Source organism: Castor canadensis, chromosome 3, assembly GCF_047511655.1.
Source record: "Castor canadensis chromosome 3, mCasCan1.hap1v2, whole genome shotgun sequence".
Lineage (NCBI taxonomy): Eukaryota > Metazoa > Chordata > Mammalia > Rodentia > Castoridae > Castor > Castor canadensis.
In genome coordinates, this window is record NC_133388.1 from 142,933,606 (window position 1) to 142,958,968 (window position 25,363).

A 25,363-nucleotide genomic window follows, 5' to 3' on the forward strand; every position below is an offset into this window, starting at 1 on the left:
GGAGCACTTTGAAAAGTTGGCTGTCTCTGCTTTTCAAATCTAACATCTACAGTTATGAACTAAACAATCTGTCCAGGAGAATGTCCCCTGCAGTGACCATGAGGAAAGACAAGGCTCTTGTGGGATTAAATATTAAACATTAAAAAAAAAAAAGGAAGGAAAGTTTGGAAAGAATTGTACACTGGGAAAAATAAAAGCCACTAAACCAAGAGAAATGTATGTTGTCTTTAAGATTAGTCAGACTTTTCAATGAATCCCTGAAGCGATCCATTACAAATCACCAGTTTGGGGGTAGGGAACAGCTTTCTCTTCAAGAATGACCTGAAGAAAAAGAGTTGACTGGTTCCCAGGTTAGGGAACTGCCACTGTGGAATGAAAATCATGTATCAAAAGAACCTGAGTGAGACTATGTGACAGATCCAGACTTGCACAAATCAATCCCATGGCCAAAATACTCCACTGCTTCCCTGAAAGTATAGTCCCACTGAGCACTTCTTCTCTGCAAGGCTCTTACACATTAAAGTGAATTATTGCTTATAAAATTGAATCCTTGAAGGTCAAACTCCCTAATATCACTATTAAAATACATTTGCATTAAAAGCATCTTAACTAAAACCAGAGGCATACATAGGAACAGCAAATCTGGTTATTCTCCCCTACCCTCTGGGTTCTCCCATTGTATAAATATGCACAAATGCTAAAATTCTCATACTCTCCACTTCCACAGTAAAAACCACCCAACACAGGCAAGCAGATTACCACCACTTAATCCAAATTCCCTTCAAAACACCCCTTGACTTTTTTATTTTTATTTTTAGAGTCTGATTTTATTTTTTTTAATTATTCATTTACTCAAATGTGCATACATTGTTTGGGTCATTTCTCTCCCCACCCCCTGACTTCTGCACAGAGCAGTGTTCCCTTTTTGGCTGTGTCCACTTCACCATTCCCACAGGCCCTGAACAGAGTCCACCACACTCCATCTGCCGTCGCTGTGCTCCTCAGCCTCAGCCCAACACAGAGTTTGAATCTCTACATTATCCTCCAAAGGTCCCCATCATCAAAACTGGTATCTACCTTTCCACCTCAACCTACCCAGCATTTCCACACTTCTGAATACCTATTTCTTAATTTACACATCTCCCTCCCTTGCCTAGGCAGGCTCACATTCCATGCTTGCCTCTCTTTTTGCTCTCCTTTTTTCACCCACCTGGGCCATTTCAATAATTTAATATCTCCAAATATCACATGTCTCTCAAACTTTGATATTTTGCCCAGCTCATTCTCTTAAGAAATCCACATTTTATTCCTGAACCTATCCACATGGGCATCACACAAAAACCAGGTCATTTTCAAGCATAAACACACATTCACTGACACTCTTCCTAAAGGCAGAATCTAATTCCCCTCTCCTTGAATATAGGCTGGCCTTGGTGACACATCTCTAAGTACTAAAATGAGGCAAAAGGGACACCACATAATGTTCAAGGCAGGTCATACAAAGCCATATAGTTTGTACCTGTCTCTCTCGGGACTCCCTCCTGAGAAGCCCTAAACCAACCAGTAATAAGCCTGGGGACTCTGGGGGTACTTCTGAGACATACCAATAGAGGCAGCTGTGCAAGAAAACCAGCTGTTTGGGTCTTCCCAGTATTAACCACCCCTCATCAGTGAGGCACTGGATGACCCCAGCCTTGGTCTTCAGGTCCCTCCAGCTGAGGCTGAATACAGCAGACAGCAGCTGTCCCCACCAAAGCAGGTCTGTGGCCATAATAAATGTTGTTTTGCCTAAGTTTAGGGGTGGGTTTATTATGCAGTTTTGGCAATAGAACAGCCTTCAAGTATGAAATGCCCCCCCCAAAAAATTTATTATCTCCTTCCCTGTGTCTGCTTTCTGTATCCTTTATCCCAGGTTCTCCATTCAATCTGAAAGCTTTTTTCTACTCATCTTTTTCCTTGGATGCCCCACCCTCCACCCCAAACATCTGACCTATTCTCTCCCAGAGGTCTATGAATACAGAACCCCACTCGCCTCTTCACCAATGGCCTAAAGCACAGTAACATGCTCTATCTGGTTGCCAGTACCTTCTACCTAACTGATGATACTCTTAAAACTGCACACATACCCACCACCTGATTATCTCCTGGAGGACATAGCCCCAATTCCTGACCCTCTCGCACAAGACCCTTCACACTTCCCCAAGGATTACCTTAAAATCCAGCCACATGTAATTTCTGGGGATTTACACCTTTTTTTTTTGCACCTCTGAGCCTTTGCACATACTCAATCTTACTTGTAAATTTCTTTCCTTACTCTTCTTTCTATCACCACTTATAAGACTTCTACTTAGTCTTTGTCAGGTCAAGTTGCTAAAAACAAACACCACAGACTTACTGGCTTAAACAAGAGACATTTATTTCTCACAGTTGTAAACTAAAGTCTTAGGTGAAAGTGCCAGCAGTTCCTGGTGAAAACCCCTTCCTGGTTTACAGGAAGGTTCTTGCTATGTCCTCACATGGTAGATAAGAGATAATCTCTTCCATTCCTTCTTATAAAAGGCACTTACTCCACTCTCATGACTTAAATCACCTCCAAATACCACCACACTGGGAATTAGGGATTCAACTTGGCGGGGGGGGGGGGGGGGGGGGGGGGGGGGCAGGGGAACAGAACAACCTTCAAGCGCAAATTCAAAGGTTGTCTACTTTGGGTTGTCTTCTGATGACCCCAGCCAGAGTTGCTTACTTCCTGCTTGGCAGAGTTAGACAACTCTCACAACATGTACTTCCCTATAACAGCCTAATTGTATGTGTTTCTCCAGAGCAGTCAGTGAGCCTGAGGGCAATCAGTCTATCATATTTGTCTCTAAAGAAATGAAATGTTCACTTTGTGAATCACTTAGTGTTTTTACAGAAATAGCTAACATTCAGTGTCTGTTGGGCATCAGAGCAACTCACAGATTTTTAATTCAATTTCACAAATATTTAAGATATCTGACTGAGAGTGTGGCTCATGTGGTACAACACAAGTGGTGGAAGCCCTGGGCTGAGTCCCCAATATTGAAAATATATATACATTAGAGGTATCATCGATCTCAGAGATAACTGACTTATCCAATGTTTATAATCAGAAAACGATGAAGCCAGATTTTGAACCCAGTTGTGACTGAACATTTACAATTACTTCTGACGCAGGAGAACACACACAAGCCATACACTTCTCAGAGCTACGCTCTGTGGTTTCTGCCATAGATGCGCTACCTTTGAAAGGAAAAGGAAGACTATATAACTCTAGGTGGTATAATATGTTGGGTAAAAACTGGGTGTGTAGTGGAACATGACTATAATCTCAGCACTTGTGAGGGGCAGAGGAAAGAGGACTAAGCCTTCGACACCAGCCTGCATTACTAGACCCTGTCTCAAAAAACAAACAAAATATATGCAGGGTAAATACCTGATCACAGATCAGCAACCCAGATCCATCTGTGCCAAGCTTTGTGTCCCTGGAGAAGTTCTTACTCCTTCCTTTGACGCCTTGTTGCTTCAGCTGTAAAGCAGGGTCCCCCCAGCACCTGCCCCAGGAATTCAGGTTTTCAAAAATGAACTACAAACAGCATTTAGAAAAGAGAAAACGCTCAATAAATGTTGAGCTCTAGTAATAGTGTTACCTGTAAGAGAGTCCATAAAATCCCAGGAGGAAAACTTCGGCAAATGTAATGCATGGCTAACGCTCTGCCCCCTCAGACTCCACTTTTGTTCTCATTAGTTCTAAGGAAAAACATTTACAAAAATAACCAGTGTTCCTAGCCCTTGAAACTGGTCAATAAATGTAAACTGTTCTTAGACCCCAAGTTATTTTCCTAGAGGTGTCAGGTTGGGCACAAAGTCTCTGTACAGCTCTCAGGAGCCAACAAAAGCAGTCTGGGGAATCTGTCATTGTTCGGATTGTTTCCCCACAGATCAAATGACAATGATAGCAGCCCTAGCGCCCTGCGGCCCTCAATGAGTCAAGGGAGGTGATAGAAAAGTTAGTGAGAGCTTTCCAACACCATATGGCATCATTTTCTGGGGTTCTAACACAAGAGTCCTCCACTCATGGTTTCAGTTTCAGCTACCCAGGGTAACTGAAGTCTCAAATTATTAAATGGAAAATTCCAGAAATAACACTAAGTTTTAAATAACTTTTCATACAGGACATTATTATAATTGTTCTGTATTATTATTAGTTACTGTTAATGTTACTGTGCCTAACTTATAAGTTAATGCCATCATAGCTATGTATGTATAGGATAAAACATACATATGTATACATACACACCCACACACATATACACACACACATACATACGGTTCAGTATCTCCACAGTTTCAGGCATTCACTAGAGGTCTTAGTCTCTCCCTTATCCATAGGGAAGATATTCTATGTCCAACATCCTTCAGCAAATGAAAATTTAGCCAACACTGTCTCTTCTAGACAGATTAGAAAGAGAGAGAGAAAGAAGGATGGATGGATGGATGGATGGACAGACAGGCCAGCGGGCAGACAGACAGACAGTCACATATGCACATTCTCACATACAGACTTCAGAAGTACCAATTTCTCTTCTATTTACAGACTGGATTTTCAATGGTTATATATAAAACTATAAGCACATTTGAAACATAAATTACTATCTCCCAGCCAAACCATTTTCTTTTCCTAATTATTAGCCTTTTCTGTCTACTCCCATCTGACTCCATTTATGCTAGAAGTCTTTCCAGCTAACATGTGTCCTTCCAGCAACACAACAGATGTTTATGGAGTATCTGCTACATCCACCCTGGAACTGAGTACCAGGGAAATGTTTGAATGACATTTTATTTCTAGCCATGTATGGATCTTAGTAGGTTGGATTCGACTGTTTTCTTTATTCCTTTAGCCCTACTAATTGGGCCATAAGCTCCACTTTCCACACCACAACGCCTCCAACAAATCTAAGAATACAATGGGTGCAGTTTGACCCTATTAAGTTCTTAGTCCAAAACTGTATCACAGTCACATTTTATATATCTTTTAAACTGGCATTTACACTTGCATAGCTGAAACACGAAACACACCATGTTTGAGCTAAAGTATGTGAATTAACAGCTTGTCTGAAACCACTATTTTTGGTACTAGTAAGTAGTACTAAAAATACTAGTACTAGTCAGTACTTCTTTAGTATAAGTGTCTAAAGAGAGACTACTCAAAGACACAAAGAAGGAAGTATTGAAAGCCACTCAGAGCCATGCAAATTGTCCCAAAACGTCACCTAGAAAATAGTTGCTCTTAACACAGTATTTTGTGGGTAGCAATAACATTACAAGGTCCAACATAACCAAAATGGTAAGAAAAGCACAAAAAAAATTGCTAAGAATAAATAAGAAAACCAAAAGGCTACAAAGCAACTGGTTTGGAAAGGAGACAGGGATATATGCTCCAATACGCTTTTGGCCACAAAACACAAAGGTTAAATATGAGCTGAAGGAGGAAAAAAAGCAATGAGAAGGTAAAAACATACTACTTTAAAAAAAAAAAAAGTAGGGAACAAATCATCTCAAGAGGGAAATGTAGCTGGGCACTGGTGGCTCACACCTGTAATCCTAGCTACTCAGGAAGCAGAGATCAGGAGGATTATGGTTCAAAGCCAGCCTGGGCAAATAGTTCATGAGACCCTATCTTGAAAAACCCTTCACACAAATAGGACTGGTGGAGTGGCTCAAGATGAAGGCCCCAGGACCGCAAAAAAAAAAAAAAAGAAAAGAAAAAAGGGAGGGGGGGAATGCAATGGCTAATAATACCTATACCTGTCTAGCAAACAGAAATTGAAAACAAAAACAGGTGCACCTTGCAACTCTAAGATTCACAATTCTTTTTTTAAAGACAGTAACTCTGCAAAGCCAAGGAAATAAGAGAGAAAACAGGCAACCTATATGGCTGGGAGCAAGGCTCAAGTGGCACAGCACCTGCCTAGCAAGCCTAAAGCCCTGAGTTCAAACCCCAGTCCCACAAAGAGGGAAAGGGAGACAGAAAGACAGAGACAGACAGAGAAGACCAGCCCTTCCAGATATTTTCACATTTTATAAAGGTACAATAATTTATGCAGTTTAGTTTCTGGCAATAAACTCATATATCAAGGAGAAAGAAAAGAATTTAGTATATGACAATGGTGGTATTTCAAATTGGTAGAGGAAAAATCCATTAGGCAATGAATAGTGTTGGGCAATCGGGTAGCCAACTGGGGGGGTGGAAGTGTGAAGATTCATAGTGCAATCAAAATAAACTCCAGATGGATGAAAGATTTAAATGTAAAAAACAAAACCAGAAAACATAAAATCAAAGGGAGGAAGGCATTTCTAGGAATGATTCAAAAGCTGAAAGCTATAAATGAAAAGGGCCATTGGTTAGTATTCCTGGTTGGGGAAAAAAAATCATCATAAAGTCAAAAAAGAAATATATTAACAGCTCATTAAGTATAGTCCTCTTTAGACAGAGGACTACACTTTACAAAACAAAGGGGGAAAAAAATCAAATAACACAATGGGAAAAAATGGCCAAAAAAAAAAAAAAAAACCTGTGAACGTTCTGGTCAAGCATCTCATAGAAAATGAAAGAAATGTAGACCTTAATCATATCAAAAGAAGTGCAACCACACTCCTATAAGAAAACAATATAATGAAACATATACTGAGAAGCCACTTTTCTTCAGGACGATAAGCAAAGCTGAAGAAGTGTGAGAACATGCTACCCACGTGGTGTAGGAAAGGAGACACACTGGGGGGTGTAACTGGCACCACTTCTATGGAGCAGAATTTGGCACATCAAAACTGAACAGTCACATTCTTCTAAGAATCCTTCCTACAGACATCCTGGCATTTTGTGGAATCGCACATACATATACATTTGCTGCCACTTTGTTATAATAGCAAAATATCAGGGTAGGTGCTAGGGGCATGGCTCAAGTGGTAGAGCACCTACCCAGCAAGTATGAGGCCAAGTTCAAACCCCGGTACAAATATACAGATATATCAGGGTAAAGGAAGACATACCATCACAAAACATTCCACTTTGGGTTATTGATTATTCTCAGTCAAATGAACTTGAACAAGAGTAGATACAAGAGATCATTATGACCTCACGTTTTCTTCCTGAAATGAGATGATACTCTGATATAAAAGATGCCCTTCCTAAACTAGAAGGAAAGAAGCATTCTTATGAGCAGACAGGAAGATGAAGAGAAATCTGCAGAAACAAATTTTTTTAAACTAACCTTTGTCTTAGTGACTTTACAAGGGCCAGTCTTTGCTCAACCTAGTATACAAGAACTTGGGCTTTGCCAATTCTGTGGGGTTTCAATTTTCTTTTCATGTGTACGTGTAAACTAAATAAAATTCATGGGGCTGGCAGAGTAGTTCAAGTGGTAGAGCACCTGCCTAGCAAGCATGAGGCTTTGAGTTCAAGCCCCAGGACTGCAAAAACAAAATTAAATCAAATTTGTATACTTTTCTCCTCTTCATCTGTGTATGCAGATTTAATGCATAGGCTCAACAGAAAACCCTAGGAAGGTGGAGAATTTTTTCCTCCCCTACAAGGCAATACTTAAATGTTCATCAGTAGGGAACAGGTTAAATATTTCCTATTACAGTCATAAAACAGTATTATCTATAAAGAGGTATGCTCAAATGGCCATTAAAAATGAAGTTGGTGGTGGAATGGCTCAAGTGGTAGAGTCTACCACTCAGGGCTAACAAGCACGAGTCCCTGAATTCAAACCCAAATACTGCCAAAAAAAAAACCCAAGTTGTCTGGGCTGGGGAAGTAACTCAGTGGTAGAGTACTTAACACAGCATCCACAAAGTCCTGGGTTCTGTCCCCAGCACCACTCCCCCCAGAAAAAAAAGCTGTTCTATATAACATTACGGTGAATGATCTCTAAAACAGACACTGTACTTAAGAATGTTAGATGCTAGCCGGTTATTGGTTATCGGCGGCTCACTCTTGCAACCCCAGCTACTCAGGAAGCAGAGATCAGGAGAATCGTAGTTCAAAGCCATCCCCCAGCAAATAGTTTGAGAAACCCTATCTCAAAAATACCCAACACCAAGCAGGGCTGGCAGAGTAGCATGAAGCACTGAGTTCAAACTCCAGTACTGCCAAAAAAAAAAAAAAGAACGTTAGGTGCTAAGCAATTTATGTGCCTTAACTTTTATAATATACCATGTGTTTAAGTGCACTGGTATGCATACAATCAAACATACGTACACACAATCTCTCTGGATGGAGAGGCAGGAAGCTAGTAACAATGGCTGCCTTGTCACCCAAGAGAAGTACCCTGGGAGGGGCATTTGTATTTTACAACCTTTCAGCCATTTCAAATTTTGCATCATCTGCACTAATTACCTGGTAATACTAGTCAAAATTATGCCTAAGTGTATTTTTAAAATACGCTGAATTTATTTTTATTTTTGACAGTACTGGGGTTTGAACTCTGGGCTTCTTGCTGGCTTGCTATGCAGGCACTCTACCAGTTGAGGCATACCCCAGCCCTTTTACTTTAGTTATTTTGGGATAGGGTCTTGAGTTTTTGCCAGGGTCTGGCCTCTGACAGGACCCTCCCATCTCTGCCTCTGGGGTAGCTAAGAGTACAGGCCTGAACTACCACACCCACCTCTACATTGAGTTTATTTTAAAAAGCAAGCTATAAAATGGGATATTCCATACAATTATATTGTGATTTGTTTATGGAAAAGGGTAGATACATGATGGGTAGAAACTAATATGTTAACTGATTTTGCAACATAGAATTACAGGTGATTTTCTTTTATTCATTTTTCTAAAATGAACGACTGTTCCTGGTACAACAGTATATTCCTATATTCTAACATTTTAACTTCCATTAACAGTTGAAATCCTATGGCCCCTTTTGCTTTTTAATTTAAAAAAATGCTAAAATTATGATTTCAATATAGCTAGTATCCATCCAGTTGAAATAAAATTTGAGAAAGTCTCAGAAGAGAGATTTTTTACAACAGTCAACAATGAAAGCTGCAAATTAACCCCAAAAGGAAAATGAAATAAGCTTATCCCACAAGAAAAGGCTCAGTAGCACAAAGTTCAGGTATACTGCATGTTCTTTTTGTTGTCCTCTGAACTGTGTGTATATAATATTTTTTTACTGTATGCATAGATTATTCTGTTTTGAGATCTTACTAAGAGATCACAACCCCTCCTACCACTCAGCTTTTACCTTAGGGAATAGGCAGGTTGCCACATAAAAATAAAAGCAGGAAGTGGAGGAGAACTAACAGAGACATTAGCACCATATGGAAATGGAGAGTGTTATCCCAAGAAATTAACAGCCTGGAAGATCACACCCAGAGCCTTGACAGCATTCCTCAAAATGCTCACTCATTCTTCTCCATACCTGCTTTACTTTTCAATAAGTGACATCCCATATTTTTGCTGTTTGAAAGGCGTAACTAACTACAAAGCTGAAATGGCAACGTTACTGACATTATTGTGTTACTCCCCTCTCCATAGGTTTTTGGCCCCAGCAACCTATTCTCTTCCTCCATAAAAATTCTTTTTATTCAAAATGCTTAGTGGCTAGGTGACTGTCTCTTCAATATTAAGAGTGCTAAAACAAAGGTTATCACTTACAGGAGAGTACTTGCACATAAATATTTATTTAGTTCCATGAAGGAGGCAGGAGGTTTTTTTACACAATGTATGCTCTAGTTAGCAAGTCACTCTGCTTTCAAAGGAGGAAATTCCAAACACATTAAATGTGCTGTGCTGTGCTTAATGCTTAAAAACTCATTATGCACTTTAAGGCATTTTCAATCACTGACTATTTACTGAACTTTCAATGTATAAGCAGGGCACACTGTACAGAAGGTCTCAGTATAGAAGAAAGTAGAAAAATAGAACCTGGGTATTAGAAAACATGGTTAAAAACACGAAGAAAACTATGTTCATTTTTAAACTTCATAGCTCTATTAATAAAATCAGTAGCAAAGGGTAGATTTTGTCCCCTTCATGAAAGATTTAAGGAGACATTTTCAATAGAAATGTAAGACAAGGTAAAGCATTTAACTTTACAACAAAAGTTTTATTTTGTTGTAAAGCGACAAATGTAAGAAAAATCTACACACATAAAAAGTTAAAAATCCTAAAAACTTGTGATTTGGTTTAAACTATTTCACAAAATATATATATATATAATTCCAGTTTTCTACACCTGATCTCAGCCACCAGAGTTTGGTAGTGAACATCGGTTAAAAATCGCAGGTTCCATCTTGCTGACTTTAAGGCAGGAGTCTCTTGCCATATTCAAGACAGATCCATCTGCTCTCCCAGAGCAAAGGCCTTATCCTCCAAGCCCAACACAGCCTTATCAGCAACTTTCTTTGCCTAGCCACACAGTTCTGCTTCTTGAGAATAGAGAGGAAAAAAGGAACTGGAGGAAGAGGGAAACGAGAGATGACTTGGAGGGGCAGAGATTGCAGCAGCAGGCTTGGTAGGCACTTTTCATCTTAGGCAGTACATCTACTGGGTAAGATGGGGATGGACTGATGAAATGGCAGATAGGCAGACACATTGGCAGATGGCACCAAAAGGTAAGGAAAGCCACATGGTTCTAACACAGCACATGTGGGAGGAAACCAGCTGACCTTCCCAAAGCAGAGGACTGTTCTTTCACCAGTTATCCAAGTGATCCATGCTGAGGAGGGGAGTCCCCCTGCCCTCCATGATTGACAATTATTTCCTCCTGCCCTCCATGATAGACAATTAAAAACAAGGATGAAAACGTCAAAGGAATGTCTCAACAACAACAAAAAAAATTGAAAATTATGGAGACTCAGCTTACAAGCCAAAGAATTAATTAAAATATGTCACAGAATTAGACAACAAAAAAAAAGTCCTAAAATCATACAGAGTATATCAGCAAACAGGAATACTGCAGTGATACTGACAACTGTATCTATTACCACCCAAGTTAGAACACAATGCAGTAGTCACTCCAGTCACTTAGCTGGAACAGCTTTTTCATCTGCTCTGACAAGTGCCAAGCAGTGATTCTAAAAACATCATGTTAAATACAACAGTGTAAAATCAGCTAAGTATTTAAGCATGAATGTAAAATACTGACCCCCAACGCCACCCCATTAAAAACCAGAATAATGCTGGCTTACCTGGTGGCTCCCAGACCTTCTAACAATACATCCAAGACCTGCCATGAGCTTTCTAACTCACTGAAAGCCAACTATGTGCAAGTCACCCACCCAATCACACATGATCAAGATGTATTCCATTTGTTCCAACCTCAAGAAGCCGACAGACAACAACATGTGCGTATGCCTCTAGATCATATACAACAGCAAATGTATATGAATAAAATACCGTACAAAATGTTGAATATAAGACTTACATGCACTCACATGGTTAAGTGTGAAATTAATTTGAGGAGTGAGGAAAAAGGAAGGGATGGAAGGTTCCAAAGATTCTATGTTCAAGTTATCAAAAGTAAAAGCCAAACAGTGTATGTGGAATGTGGTTTTATTTAGATTAAAACTCACACGTGAAGGCAAATACTGCAGACAAATAAAAAACGAAAAGTGTTGTGTCAGGGCTCAAACAGGAGTTCTTCCTATGCCCACCTCCCAAAGGCTGCATTATGTTCTTTTCTTTATAATTGATACATCTTTTTAAAGCCTGCCACTCATGTGTGTGTTGGAGCCACTGGCTGATCAGCAGCAGAAACCTCCAGGAGGAAACAATATTTAAATCTAAAAACCATGCCCTCCTATTGCTACATTCCATGTTATGATTCTAGTCCGGGAAATTTCATCTGAGTGAAAAACCGCCATGGTAAACAGCTTTATGATGCGGTGGGTCAAACAAGAACCTTACTATGCAAAGCCCCCTCCTCTCCCCTTCACCCCCGCCCCCCATTAATCCCACAGACGCCACTCCACCAACGGGGACACCTCTGAAACCATGGCCACGGGGTCAAACACCAGGAAAAATCCTAAACCAACACCTACGGGAGAAGAGGGCAGGAAGTCTTCACAAGTCACGTTCCATCCTAAGAGGCAAAACCCGCCCCAGGTCTGAGGACATCACAAGACCTGTCCGTGCGGTGGTCGGCGGCCCCATGGCGGCCCCCTAGAACCTCATCTCTCCTTCCCTCTCTCACTGCCCCTCTCCGCCCGCCAGGAGCTGCACCCCGGCGCCCGCGCGGCCGCGCCCTCACCTTGCTCGCCGCGCTCCATGTCTGCGCCCGCCGCCCGCGTCCCCGCGCCTGGGCCGCCTGCAGAGCGTCCGGCTCCACCGCGCACGCCCCGCCCCTCCCCGCCCGGCCCCGCCCACGTCTCCCGCGAAGGCCACGCCCCCCGCGGCGTCGGGCGCGGCGACGGCCCCGCCCAGCGCTCCCCCGGGCGTCACCACCACCTGACCCGCGACCTGTGCTCCCCGCCACGTCGGCGCGGCAGGCCCCGCAGGAAGTGAGCGAGGGGGCCTCGAGCCGGGCGGCGGTGCAGGCGGCCTGGCCCCTCCCGCCCCGCCCACTGCGCCGTGTGGAGTTACTTACGTCAGAAGTTTTCTCCGAGCGAGCGACGCTCTCCGGCCGCGCTCCCCCGCCTCGGGCAGCACCTGCTCTCGGACGGACGCAGCGCAGACGCCCGGCTCCCCTCCCTGCTGCCCTCGTGGTGGCTTCACCAACCAGGACAAACCCAGTGGAGGCGAACGTGACCCTGCCTGGAAAAAATAGAGTTCTGTCTTTTCATAGGAAGTGCGGGATTTCTGAGATGGTACATTAGGAAGGTTTCCGGGTAATAAGAACGTGGCTGACTTGAGTGCCCGACTGACTACACTCTGAAATGAGCTAAATCAAATGAAATGAATTAAATGAATCAGTAGGCAGAAAATAGTAACGGGGGTCTCTGGGAAGTGAGTTTTGGGGTTCCGTGTCCATTGACCAAAGGGCTGAAGTGCCTGGAACTGGTTTTATTTTTTGATGGGACTGGGGTTTGAACTCAGGGCTTCACACTCACGAAGTGGGTGCTCTACCACTTGAGCCACACCTGTAGTCCATCTTGCTCTGGTTATTTTGGAGATGGCATCTTGTGAACTATTTGCCTGGGCTGGCCTCTATTGGGGATCTTTCCGATCTCAACATCCCAAGTAGCTAGGATTACAGGTGTGAGCCACCAGCGCTGGGCCCCTTAACTGCTTTTAATGATAGCATTCACTCTGTTTTCAAGATGTTTTTAATAAAGTCATGTTGATTGTATGGGTCCTCGGGTGGCACCTCAGTTTCATTAGCCATCTGAGACTGCAAGTCAGCGGGCTTCTTTCTGGGTTAACTGTGCAGACTCTGGCTTGACCTTCAGCTGACTTATTATATAATACACCACACACTAGGCTTTTATTAGAATGTTACGTTGCCTTGTTTTCGTTTGTTTAAGACAAGGTCTTGTTATGTAGCACAGGCTGGCATAGAACTAGTGATAATCAGCCTCTGCCCCCTGAGTGCTGGAATTGCAATCATGAGCCACTGCTCTCTACTTCTTACGTTTTTTAATTATTTGTAGTTACTAGAAATGACTCCATACTTTATTTCTGTACTAGTGCACTGTATTATCTCATTCCCACTGATATCTCCAACATCTGTAAAGGTTTTTTTCTTTACCCCTACTGGAGGTCTTGTGTGTGTGTGTGTGTGGTGCTGGGAGATGGAACCTAGGGCATTCTGCCTGCTAGGCAAGTGCCCTACCATTGAGCTAACACCCTCTGCCCCTGGAGGTCATCTTGACTCCCCCTTTCACTTTCCTTGGCTTCTCTCTTGCGGCTCTCACCCCTAATAGTCATAACTGGGTCCAGCCTGCTACGAGTGTATCTGTTTTCACAACCCAATTAGGTTAAAGCTTCAGAAGGGCAAGGATCATTCTAATTGTCTTGGCATCCATTTAATTATACTATGTATGTTATGGTTTGGACCTTGAATGTCTCCCAAAGGCCCATGTGTCGGTACCAGGGTGGTGCTATTGGAAGGTGGTGGAGCCTTTAAGAAGTGGGGGATCTAACAGGAGGTCTTTAGATCACTGGTGGCTTCCCTTGAAGGGGGTAGTGAAACCTTAGCTCCTTCTCTTTTGTTTCTTAACCATGCGTGGTTTTGCATGCACTCTATCCATGGTAGTCTTTCCTCTGCAGGCCCAAAGCCAGCCGACCTTGGACTAGAACTTCCAAAACTGTGGGCCAACATAAACCTTTTCTCGTTATAAATTGATTATCTCAGATGTTTTAGTAATAGTGACAGAAAACTGGCTAATACACAAACTTAATAAATATTGCAATTTCAGCTTTCTGGTTTAAATTATAAAATGAGGTATATTGTATTTTGGTTATTTTGGAGATGGGGATCTCACAGACTGTTCCCAGGTTGGCCTCAAACCTTGATCCTCCCAATCTCAGCTTCCCAAATAGCTAGTATTACAGGCGTGAGCCACTGACACCAGTACACTTTTTAAAATATATTTTTTAATGTGACCGTAAGGTAAAATTGGGCATTGGAAGGAAATTCTATAATGTGACAAAGAATTTTTGACTAAATGGGGCTCAGAGTATAGCTCAGTGGGTGAGTACTTGCCTAGCATGTGCAAGGCAAAGCAATGAGTTCAATTCCCAGCACCACAAAAAAATAATGTTTGCAACAAGGGAATTGAACTTTGATCACAAGATAAAAGTGAGAGCCCACAAGAGAGATATGAGGATGGGTAAGACACCTAAAAAATTAGCTAGCATTTGTTACCCTCAATGCAGAGAAACTAAAGCAGATACCTTAAAAGCAACTGAGGCCAATAGGAGAAGGGGACCAGGAACTAGAGAAAAGGTTAGATCAAGAAGAATTAACCTAGAAGGTAACACATATGCACAGGAAATTAATGTGAGTCAACTCCCTGTATAGCTATCTTTATCTCAACTAGCAAAAACCCTTGTTCCTTCCTATTATTGCTTATTCTCTCTCTTCAACAAAATTAGAGATGAGGGCAAAATAGTTTCTGCCAGATATCGAGGGGGTGGCTGGGAGAAGGAGGGAGCGGGGTGGGTGGTAAGGGAAGGGGTGGGGGCAGGGGGGAGAAATGACCCAAGCATTGTATGCACATATGAATAATAAATAAATAAATAATGTTTGACTAGCCAAACATCTGGAAAAATAATATCTCAGGCTGTGGACTAACTTGTGGACAAATAAGCACTTGAAAATGAGCACAGGCTGAAAGTGTTTGTTATATTCTTTTATGTTTAATTCACTACATAGTGATGAATTTAATTCAACATGCATATGTATGTTGAAAGGAAAAAGTGCCTGTCTTTTGAAGAGCTTATGTTCTAGTTCACTTGTGGAATCTTTCTCATTTTCCCTCCTAAGAGAAGCCTCATATTGTTTAGGAAAGCAATGTGCCCAGCTGAAACACTGCCCATTTCAAACTACCTTGGCTAGGGCTAGCTCCTACAAAGTTTAGTAGTTAGAACATCCAAGAAGCCATTTTAAAAGAAGACAGAAATCCCAGCACAGGTAGGCTAAGGCAGGAAGATCATGAGTTTGAGGCCTGCCTGAATTACACAGTAAGATCCTGTCTCAACAAAAGAAAACAGATTTTGTAACATTTTCACCTTCACCATTCCTACCTGGAGAGGCAGCAGCCATCTTGTAAGCATGAAGAAAGCCACAAGCTGAGGATGGCAGTCAGAAGGAAAGGCAGAAAGAACCTGAGTATTCAGTGGTCACTTAGACCTGCTTCTTATAGGAGGAAAATAAATGTCTAACTTTTTCAAGTCACTATAGACGGGTTCCTGTTACATGGCTCAAATGCACTTCTAACTAACACAACATGCTATTTTAAAGGTCCCCTTCTGGCAGGTGTCCACATAGGCCAGTTCATGGGTCATGAGCCTTAGGCAAACAGTAACTAAATTTTCTCTAAAGGTTAGATAAATTACGTTCATACTATGAACCTAGTAGTACATGTTTCCACAAAAGCCAACTTTTCCTTTTATCTTCTTTCTACTTAATTTTTTCCTGACAGAGAATCTGCATTTATAACCCAGCTGTTCTACTTCTGAAATGAGTGGAGCTTTTATTTTAACCCCCAGAGGACCCTCTGGAGAATGGTTAGACCTTAAACAGAGTAGCTAGTTCCATCTAGCTGAACCAGATCAGACTCAGACTCAGACTCAAAAAAAAAAAACACTAGATTTACTTTGAGGTGTTACTATTGCTAATGGGAACATGGATTTTTTTTTTTTTTTTTTTTTTTTTTTAAGCAGGGCCTTGCTAAGTTGCCCCAGGCTGGCCTTGAAATCATGATCTTCCTACCTCTGTTTCCCAAGTAGCTGGGACCAGAGGCATGTACCACAGCTTCCAGTTAGTTTCTTCTTTCAATATACTCATCCATTGGTGAAATATTTACAAGAAACGGTAGGCTTCTTCCAAAACAGATGAATTGAAGTAAGTGAAAGTATTAAAGAGGATAGATCAAAATACAAGTTACAGGCTAGGGGTGTAGCCCACTGGTAGAGTGTATGCTTAGCATGTGTGAGGCTCTGGGTTCCATCACTAGAAACACACACAAAATAGAGGTCATATAAGTGGAGCTCCTATACTCTGCCCTCATTTTACATACCTCCCGAAACTGACAGCCAACAGGAATCGCACAAAATGTATAGATACCAGCATGCTTTCTGCAGGTCTCCCCATAACAATGGTATAAATATAGGCCTTGGCTTTCTCCTCTGATTCTGTCCTTCGTCCTCCACTTTGTTCTGCATCAGTATGGGCCTGGCCCACACCCAGAGGTGGGGGTAACTTAGCAATCTATATCATCTCTACCCACACTTTCCTGTCACCTGCCTCTTAGCCATATCTCTAGCCTAGGGTGACCCTCTAAAAGATTGTCTGAGGGAAAAGGCTAAAGGCCCTGACAACAGTGGGCCAACCTAGACAGGAGATTTCAGAGTTGCAGGTACCCAGTGCATGGTCTATAAAGAGGGTACAGGTATGAATGAGGATATTTATTTGGTACCAAAGACTTCTCTCCCTTAGGAGAGGCACTGGTAGGCAGTCTCTAGAGCCCAGGACCCAGTACAGGGACCTCTAGTAGCCTGATCTAGGGTTGCCAGATAAAAGACACCCAGTTCAATTTGAGTTTCAGATAAATATCAAGTAATTGTCTAGTTACCCCTGTAGTTTGCAACACAGAGGCTGAAAAATTTATTCATTATCCAAAATTCTTAGACATTCTGTATTTTTCTTTGCTAAGTCTGACAACCCTAGGACAGACTGACTTGCTGATTGGCATAGGATTTCACAGTTTTGAAAGATATCATCCAAGAGAAAGCCAGGTTTTTCCTGCTAGAACCATGAAAGTAAACAAGGGGGTGAGGCCAAGAAATCAAGAGCAAATTTTGGACAAAAATCAGTTCAATGTCAGATAATTAGCATTTAATTGCTTAAGAAAATGTTACAGCCATTCTTCATGTGTTTTCTTAGCAATGTAAAAGACAAATTACGAAGTTGAAATAAACAACTTAAAAATGTGGAGAAATGGGTATTGACAGGAAGGAGTATTTAACACTAATGGAAGATAGACATGTAAATCCCTAAACACTAACAGGAAGCAATCTCACATTATTGATTTTGGCTATGTTAAGAAAAGCCATAGACCACTTAATCTTCCTTGTATGTTTTTATGCCTATGTATTTATCCAGTTACACTATGAGAGCTTGGTGGGGGATGGAGCCCAGGGAGAGATGCAGCCTCTTTTCTTCTGGAGCCTCCACCATTGCTGCTATCTAGTGTCTTCATTATTCATCTGTCCATAATGAACTTAGGGTATAAAATACATTGGTTTTGTATATATATTCACCAATTAAATGATGGCTGGATGTAATGGTACACACTTATAATCCCATATATAAAAAGCATAGATAAGAGGATTGAGGTCTGAGGTTGGCCTGGGGAAAAGTGTAAGACCCTATTGGAAAAATGACTAAAGCAAAAAACTGGTGGGGGTGTAGCTCAAGTGGTAGATCCCCTGCCTAGCAAGCCTGGGGTTCTAAATTCAAACTCCAGTACCACTCCCCCCAAAAAAGAAAACAGCAATTAAATGATTAACAATATTTTTAAGTTTTTTTAAACTGGTATTTAGCACAATGCCTTACAGACCATTTCACCCCTGCAAAGATGAAGGTTAGTTTTCAAAGCACTAGTGTTCCTCGTGCAAAAATGGAGTAGGCTAGAATGGCAAGTGCCCAGGGTCAGGACTGAACAACCCAAGTCTGTACCACTGTCATGAAAACACAACACTGCAAGGCCAGTTACAACTCAGAACCTAGAATGGATTGGCTTACATCATCACTTAAAAGTCCTCACTTAACCTATCACAATCCTGGGCTTCTCACTGAAGCTACTCTGGTTTGCTGTCCTCCTCTCTAAAACCTGCAGTGATACTTTGAGATAAAGATGGTATATCACATGTATTTATCATTTCTTAAATTTACTGACCTATAGTTTACATACCATAAAACTCACCCTTTTAAAGTGTACAGTTCCATGGTTTTTAGAGAGTCACAACATAGATTCATTCTTACTCCCTTCCAGTACTTCTAAATTACAGTAAGGTGATAAACCCACAAGGACAAAGAAAATTTGAGAAGCAACATAATGATAATTGATCTTGCAAATCTGAGAAAGCCAAAGGCAAAATAGGCAGTGGAGAAAGCCAAGAAAAGCCTAATTTACATAGCAGAACTTCCAAAAAGTTCAGAACTTGGCATCAGGTATTTGTTGGTGCAGAAAGAAAGTGAGACTTAAACCAGGAGGATAGGGAAGAGTGAAAGCAGAGGATGGTGGGGGTGCATATGGTCAAAGTAATTCATACATATATGAGAAAATCAAATAATGAGACCTGTTTAAGAGGAGGAGAGAGGGGGAATAAACAGTAATAGGATGAACTTAATCAAAGTATATTATATATGTGTATGGAAATACCGCAATGAAATTCCTTTGTACAATTGTATATGCTAATAAAAAGAGAAAAATAATAGGAGGATGGGTTGAATGTATACTTAAGAAGGAGTTAGAGCCAGGCCTGTGCAAAAAGTGAGACCCTATCTCCAAAATAACCAGAGCAAAAAGGGCTCAAGCATTAGAGCACCTGCCTCACAAGCACAAAGCCCTGAGTTGAAACCCCAAATCTGAGAACCTCCCAAGAAAAAAGGAGTTGGGTCTTAATTTCCTCACCCTACTGCAAAGTAGAATACCCAGGTGATTTCTCTGGAAAAGGAAATTGAACAATCTCTTGGCTAGAGGACAGTAAGTACATTTGACGGTGAGGATTCCCTCCTGCAAGTAGATCCATTAGCAGTCCCATCATGAGTACTGAGATCCCAGCTTCCCCTCCTTGGTTCCCAGAATGTGAAGAGCCAGCCCATCATATGCCCCGAAAGCAGGATATTGAAAGACCCATCCCCCATGGGTTTTGACCAGCCCAAGGTAAATGAACTAAAAACTTGATACAGGGTGAGCCAGATCCCCTTACCCTTAAACTGGTTCCCAGGGGTACCAATGAGCTGCTTAGTGCCCAGGCAGCCAGGAACCAATAGACAGGTCTTGGATGAAAGATAGAGACCAAAATATTTGAAAGGTAGCTTACATGAAATAAACTGTACACATTAAAGAAAATAAACCCACTTTTTTTTTCTTTTATTATTCTTATGTGCATACAGGGCTTGGGTCATTTCTCCCCCCTGCCCCAACCCCTTCCCTTACCACCCACTCCGCCCCCTCCCTCTCCCCCCCACCCCCTCAATACCCAGCAGAAACTATTTTGCCCTTATTTCTAATTTTGTTGTAGAGAGAGTATAAACTATAATAGGAAGGAACAAGGGTTTTTGCTGGTTGAGATAAGGATAGCTATACAGGGCATTGACTCACATTGATTTCCTGTGCATGGGTGTTACCTTCTAGGTTAATTCTTTTTGATCTAACCTTTTCTCTAGTTCCTGGTCCCCTTTTCCTATTGGCCTCAGTTGCTTTTAAGGTATCTGCTTTAGTTTCTCTGCGTTAAGGGCAACAAATGCTAGCTAATTTTTTAGGTGTCTTACCTATCCTCACCCCTCCCTTGTGTGCTCTCGCTTTTATCATGTGCTCAAAGTCCAATCCCATTGTTGTGTTTGCCCTTGATCTAATGTCTGCATATGAGGAAGAACATACGATTTTTGGTCTTTTGGGCCAGGCTAACCTCACTCAGAATGATGTTCTCCAATTCCATCCATTTACCAGCGAATGATAACATTTCGTTCTTCATGGCTGCATAAAATTCCATCGTGTATAGATACCACATTTTCTTAATCCATTCGTCAGTGGTGGGGCACCTTGGCTGTTTCCATAACTTGGCTATTGGGAATAGTGCCGCAATAAACATGGGTGTGCAGGTGCCTCTGGAGTGACCTGTGTCACAGTCTTTTGGGTATATCCCCAAGAGGGGTATTGCTGGATCAAATGGTAGATCAATGTTTAGCTTTTTAAGTAGCCTCCAAATTTTTTTCCAGAGTGCAAACCCACTTTTAAAGCGTCATGATATTCAGAGAGATATGTAAAAATATCCCTTGGCTGGGGTCGTAGCTCAGTAGAAGAGTTGCACGACCCTGAGATTAATCCCCAGCACCAAAATGAAAAAAAAAAAGCCCAAACATGAAAAAAAAAAAAACAAACATAATTTATTATACAAAAACAGGAACGTTCAGAGAACAAAGAGTTCTTAGAAGTTAAGGTGAGTATAATAGACATTAAAACTCCTGTGGTGTCCATGGCTCATGCCTGTAATCCTAGCAACTTGGGAGGCTGAGATCTGGAGGATCTTGGTTCAAGGCCAGCCTGAGCAAATAGTTTTCAAGTGGTAGAGTGTCTGCCTAGCAACCATGAGGCCCTGAGTTCAAACCTCAGTATCGCCTCACCACAAAAAAAAAAAAGTCCTCTAATATTTGCCTTTTATTCACTTTTAATCATTATAACTAATAGTTGACTATCTGGGAGGGACAGAAAAAATGTTGAACAAGTTTGAGAAGATGCTCAATTTTATAAAATCACATAATACGTGTTTTCTGACTATAGCCCTCCGTATGAGTTAACTTCAAAGTTGCATAAGGGGTTTTTTTGTTGCTTTTCTACAAGGAGAATGAATACAAAAGATGTTTGATTCTGACAAGGGTTATGAGAAAGAGTAATATGGTTTCTCCAGGCAAAGAATTATGATTGTTAGTCACATTCCCAGGGAAATAAATTAAGAGATGGAGATTTTGGGGGGCAGGAGGTTTATTGCTATATGCTCTGGAGTCAAAGCTTGGGGAAGAAAAGCCAGGAGGATTAGGTGGAGAGAGGAGTGAGCTGTGAACCAGTCACAAGAAAGACCTCATCCTGTCCCTCAAAGAGCTAAGGAGCTAGGATGTCCCTTCAGAGTTTTCCCAAATTGAACCAAGAGGCCCTGCCTTTCTACCCCCACATTGACTTGGCCCGGGGAAGTAGGCTGCCCTCAGGAAATGATGTTGGGCAAGGTGGCTTTCTGTGGTGAGGGCATTCACAAAGAGGAACTTTGCTGAGAGCCATGAGCCGCTAACATGCCCAGTCCTGTAGGGCGGATCTGGGTAGCATCGCCCTGCATGATCTTACATTTTATAACTTGCTTGGACTTTCCTGCCTACGTTACAGATTATTAATATGAATCAGAATAGAACTGAAAAGGGTCAGGGAGGGAAATAAAACTTTGGAGTTTAAGAACATGGAGAAGGGGGCTGGAGATAGAGCTCAGTGGTTGAGTGTGTTCCTAGCATGTGTGGAATGAGGCCATGAGTTTGAGCCCCAGACCTACTTAAAAAAGGGGGTGTGGGGGGGTGGGGAGTAATGAAGAAAAATTATTCCAAAACCAGATATTAGGAGCTTGACCCAGAACCTTCCTCAGAGCAAAAGCAAGCTTTAAATTACTTGATGATATGCTATGGCATCATCACCAAGATCTTTTCCAAGAAGCTCATGGTGTGTTGTAAGTGCAGCTCCCCTTCTCTCTCCTTCTCAAGCCTTAGACGAAGAAAAGAAAATACCTCAGCCACTTCATGGACTTTGTCCTGAAGCCAGAGATCCAGAATAGGACGAGTGCCCATCCTCCGTGGGTATCAAAATAAAAGCAATGGCTCACTAAAGAGAATCTCTTCCCTTCACTTAGACTCTCTCTTTCTTCCTCCCCAGGGAAAAGGCCAAAGAAGCAGGCTTCCAAAGAAATCAATGTGAGAGTGCCAGCCAGAGAACTGCTCCTGACACAGGAAAGAAATTTCCTCTCTTCCCAGGTCACCAATAATCCATCTGAGGTCTCCCTTTTGGTCAAGGGACTTAGAAAATCCTACTTGTTGGCCTCTGGATGAACTGTCTAGAAAATATTTCCTGTGGTTCTCAATGTTTTAAGGTTTTTAAAAATTTTATCCTAAAAAATGAATTATTTTCTCCAATTCACACTTCATTATATTCAATACAAGAATTTTAATGAAGCCAAAGATCAATGTGATGATATATACTAATACTCTGACTTTCTCCACAATGTTGGGGGCAGGCAGCATGACAGCTTGGAGATGAGTTCACTGAGCCACAAAAATGTTAAGAGACTTACTGAAAATCACATACCTCTTAAATGTCGGAACGCTAACTCACAAAGAGAGATTTCCTCTCAATTCTAGTGCCCCTTACACTACACCACTGCGGCAGACAGCCTCTGGATGATAAATGCTCTGTCACAGTTCAGGTCAGGACAAAGAACCAAAACCACCAGTGAGCATTTTCTATTTAACCTGACAGCCTGGTGCCCATCCCAATGGACAGACCTAGAATCAAAAAAAAAAAAAAACTTATCATATGACTTGGGACTAGAAACTATTGCAAATGAACATCTAGTTTGGTCTTCTGTCTTCAGAGAAATCCTTTTATCATTATGTCCACTTATTGAAATAGCAGTTGAATCCCAAAAAAAATTATTAAGTGCCCAGAGTTCATAGTTACTAAGAAAAAGACAACAAGAATCCAGGTTTCCTCTACTTCCTGAAGTGAATTAGATGCAGGATGGATCCTCACAAAAGGCAATAGACTATTCCAAACTGACTTTGCTAATGTTACAGGCAACCCCATGGGTGAAGGAACATCTGTCTATAGGATATAATTTAAGGAACATCAGATTACTGCTGAGAAATTGGATATACAAATGGATAATAGCCAGACCATCTCTGACAATAAAGCTCTAAATCCACAACCAGGAAACCACAGCCTCTACACCAATCAGCACAGAATGTCAAAGACTTGGTCATTAACTTTCAACTTCCCTATCTTTCACCTGCCCTTGCAACTCAGAACCAACCAGAGAAAGCCAAATATACTCAGCAAACCAATCATGAGATGCCCAATGGTAGCTGGCCGGCCTCCTGTTTCTCCTTCCCCTGTCAGCAACTCCAGTTGACACATACGGAAACCTTCCCTTTATTTTTCACTGTAAATCTTCCCAATTCCCTGCCTGCCTTTGAGTGTCTGCCAAACACAAATGACAGTGCACCACTCCCCGTCTATAGCAGACAGTGAATAAATAGACTTGTTTTGTTTTCACTTGGTTGGTCTTTGTTTATTTCCACAATTTTCCACAGTCCGTGGTCTACACTGCCTGTTGCATTCAACCAAGTATAGGCTCCTTAGATCTTGCAGCTTATGGCTTTTGAGTCCATGATGACGTGGGAAGTCAGCACCACATCTAAACTCTGCTCTCTTTACATCAACAGCAGATGTATTCATTCTGTTTGATACTGGGTTATTTATTGGTTCCAATTTGTTTTGATTTCTTTGCAAAACAGGCCATTTCCCTTCATCCTTTCTGCTTTTTTATGCTTTCAATTCCTGTTATGCTATGTAAAAGTATTGTATGCTGTAAAAGGACAAAAAGGTAGAACACAGCCATAGGACCTATTAGCCTACTTTTATGTTAAATTTATTTATATGATGGTGTTAATTTTCAAAACATCTTTAGTAAATAAATAAAGGGGAGATATAAAACACTGTGCTTTGCTTGGTGAATTTCTGTGTGTGTGTGTTTTACTGGAGATCAAATCCAGGACCTTGTACATGCTAGGCAAGCACTCTAACACTTGAGCCATATCCCCTGTTCGTTTTTTTCAATGTTTGTGTCATTTTTCCCCTCTTCCCCCCACACATCCCCTGTTCTTAGTTTATTTTTCAGATAGGATCTCAAGATAATTTTGCTAAGCTGGTTCAAATTGTAATTCTCCTACGTCTACCTCCTGAGTAGCTGGAGTTATAACCATGCACCACCACACCTGGCCCTGTTTAGTGAATCTTAATTGCAACGTTTCTTCTTTCAGGACATTTTTCCTCATGCATTTGCTGCTTTTTCAGCCATGTTTTCTGAGCCCTTCCTGGGTTCTATCTTCTAAACTCATGATCAGCCAGCAGTTCTTCCAAAATGGTTTTTTTTTTTTTTCTTTGCTAATTGGGAATTCAGGAAGTCAGCTGGATTGGAACAATGGTTCCAACCAGGAAGTACTTAGGAAAGCCATCTTTATCATTTTCCTTGTAAAGTCTTTTTGGGTCCATTCTTAGTCTTTCTTTTGAGTCAGTTTCACAGGCTGGTGAGTACCCATTTAGATAAACTTTACTGTGGATTACCAATAAAACTGGGGAAGGTTCTTTTGTCTTGTCTTTCTGATTTTGGAGGAGTGGTGGAGGGGTGTCCTGAGAACTTCACTTTTATCCAAAGAGAATATTGTGTCTGCTTTTCTGCCTACTAATAGGTCTAGATTGTTAGGTCTGCATTCCAAGATGGCTAATTGTTAGGATGGCGCCTGAGATACAAAGTGTACAGAATCACATTTGACTGATATCGTCAGCTCTCATGGGTTCATCCAAATCTAAATCTCCTCCAGGAAGTTTCTTACTGGTCCTTTCATTACAATGCTAGTTCTCCTGACTCCTTTCTAAATGCATAACTTCACGAAAGATGACTTGGGCCCTCAATGGTCTCTCTGAGGAAACATTTGACTTGAGCAATGTTGTACAATTGAGGGGACTCTGAATAAAGAAAGGGAATGGCTTGCTCAGGTCCAATGGTCAGTAATTTTTTATTGGTATGCAGAGACCTCCAAACAAAATTTGGATTTGGTAATTGCTTTACCAAAAACTATTTGGTCAAAGCTAATGCACAATTTTACAAACTTAAGCATTAACAAACTAGACTCAT

The 25,363-nt window shown here is 41.5% G+C and overlaps 1 protein-coding gene across 1 annotated transcript in view; it reads right to left on the reverse strand.

The window, feature by feature from the left end:
- Tpd52 (tumor protein D52) overlaps nt 1-12,378 on the reverse strand; it is a 103,940-nt gene extending 91,562 nt beyond the window's left edge. The window contains exon 1 of the mRNA XM_074068750.1: nt 12,276-12,378. Within this exon, the coding sequence (XP_073924851.1) occupies nt 12,276-12,294 (19 nt within the window). The 5' untranslated portion in view covers nt 12,295-12,378. The remainder of the gene's footprint in view (nt 1-12,275) is intronic.
- Nucleotides 12,379-25,363: the final 12,985 nt, after the last annotated feature.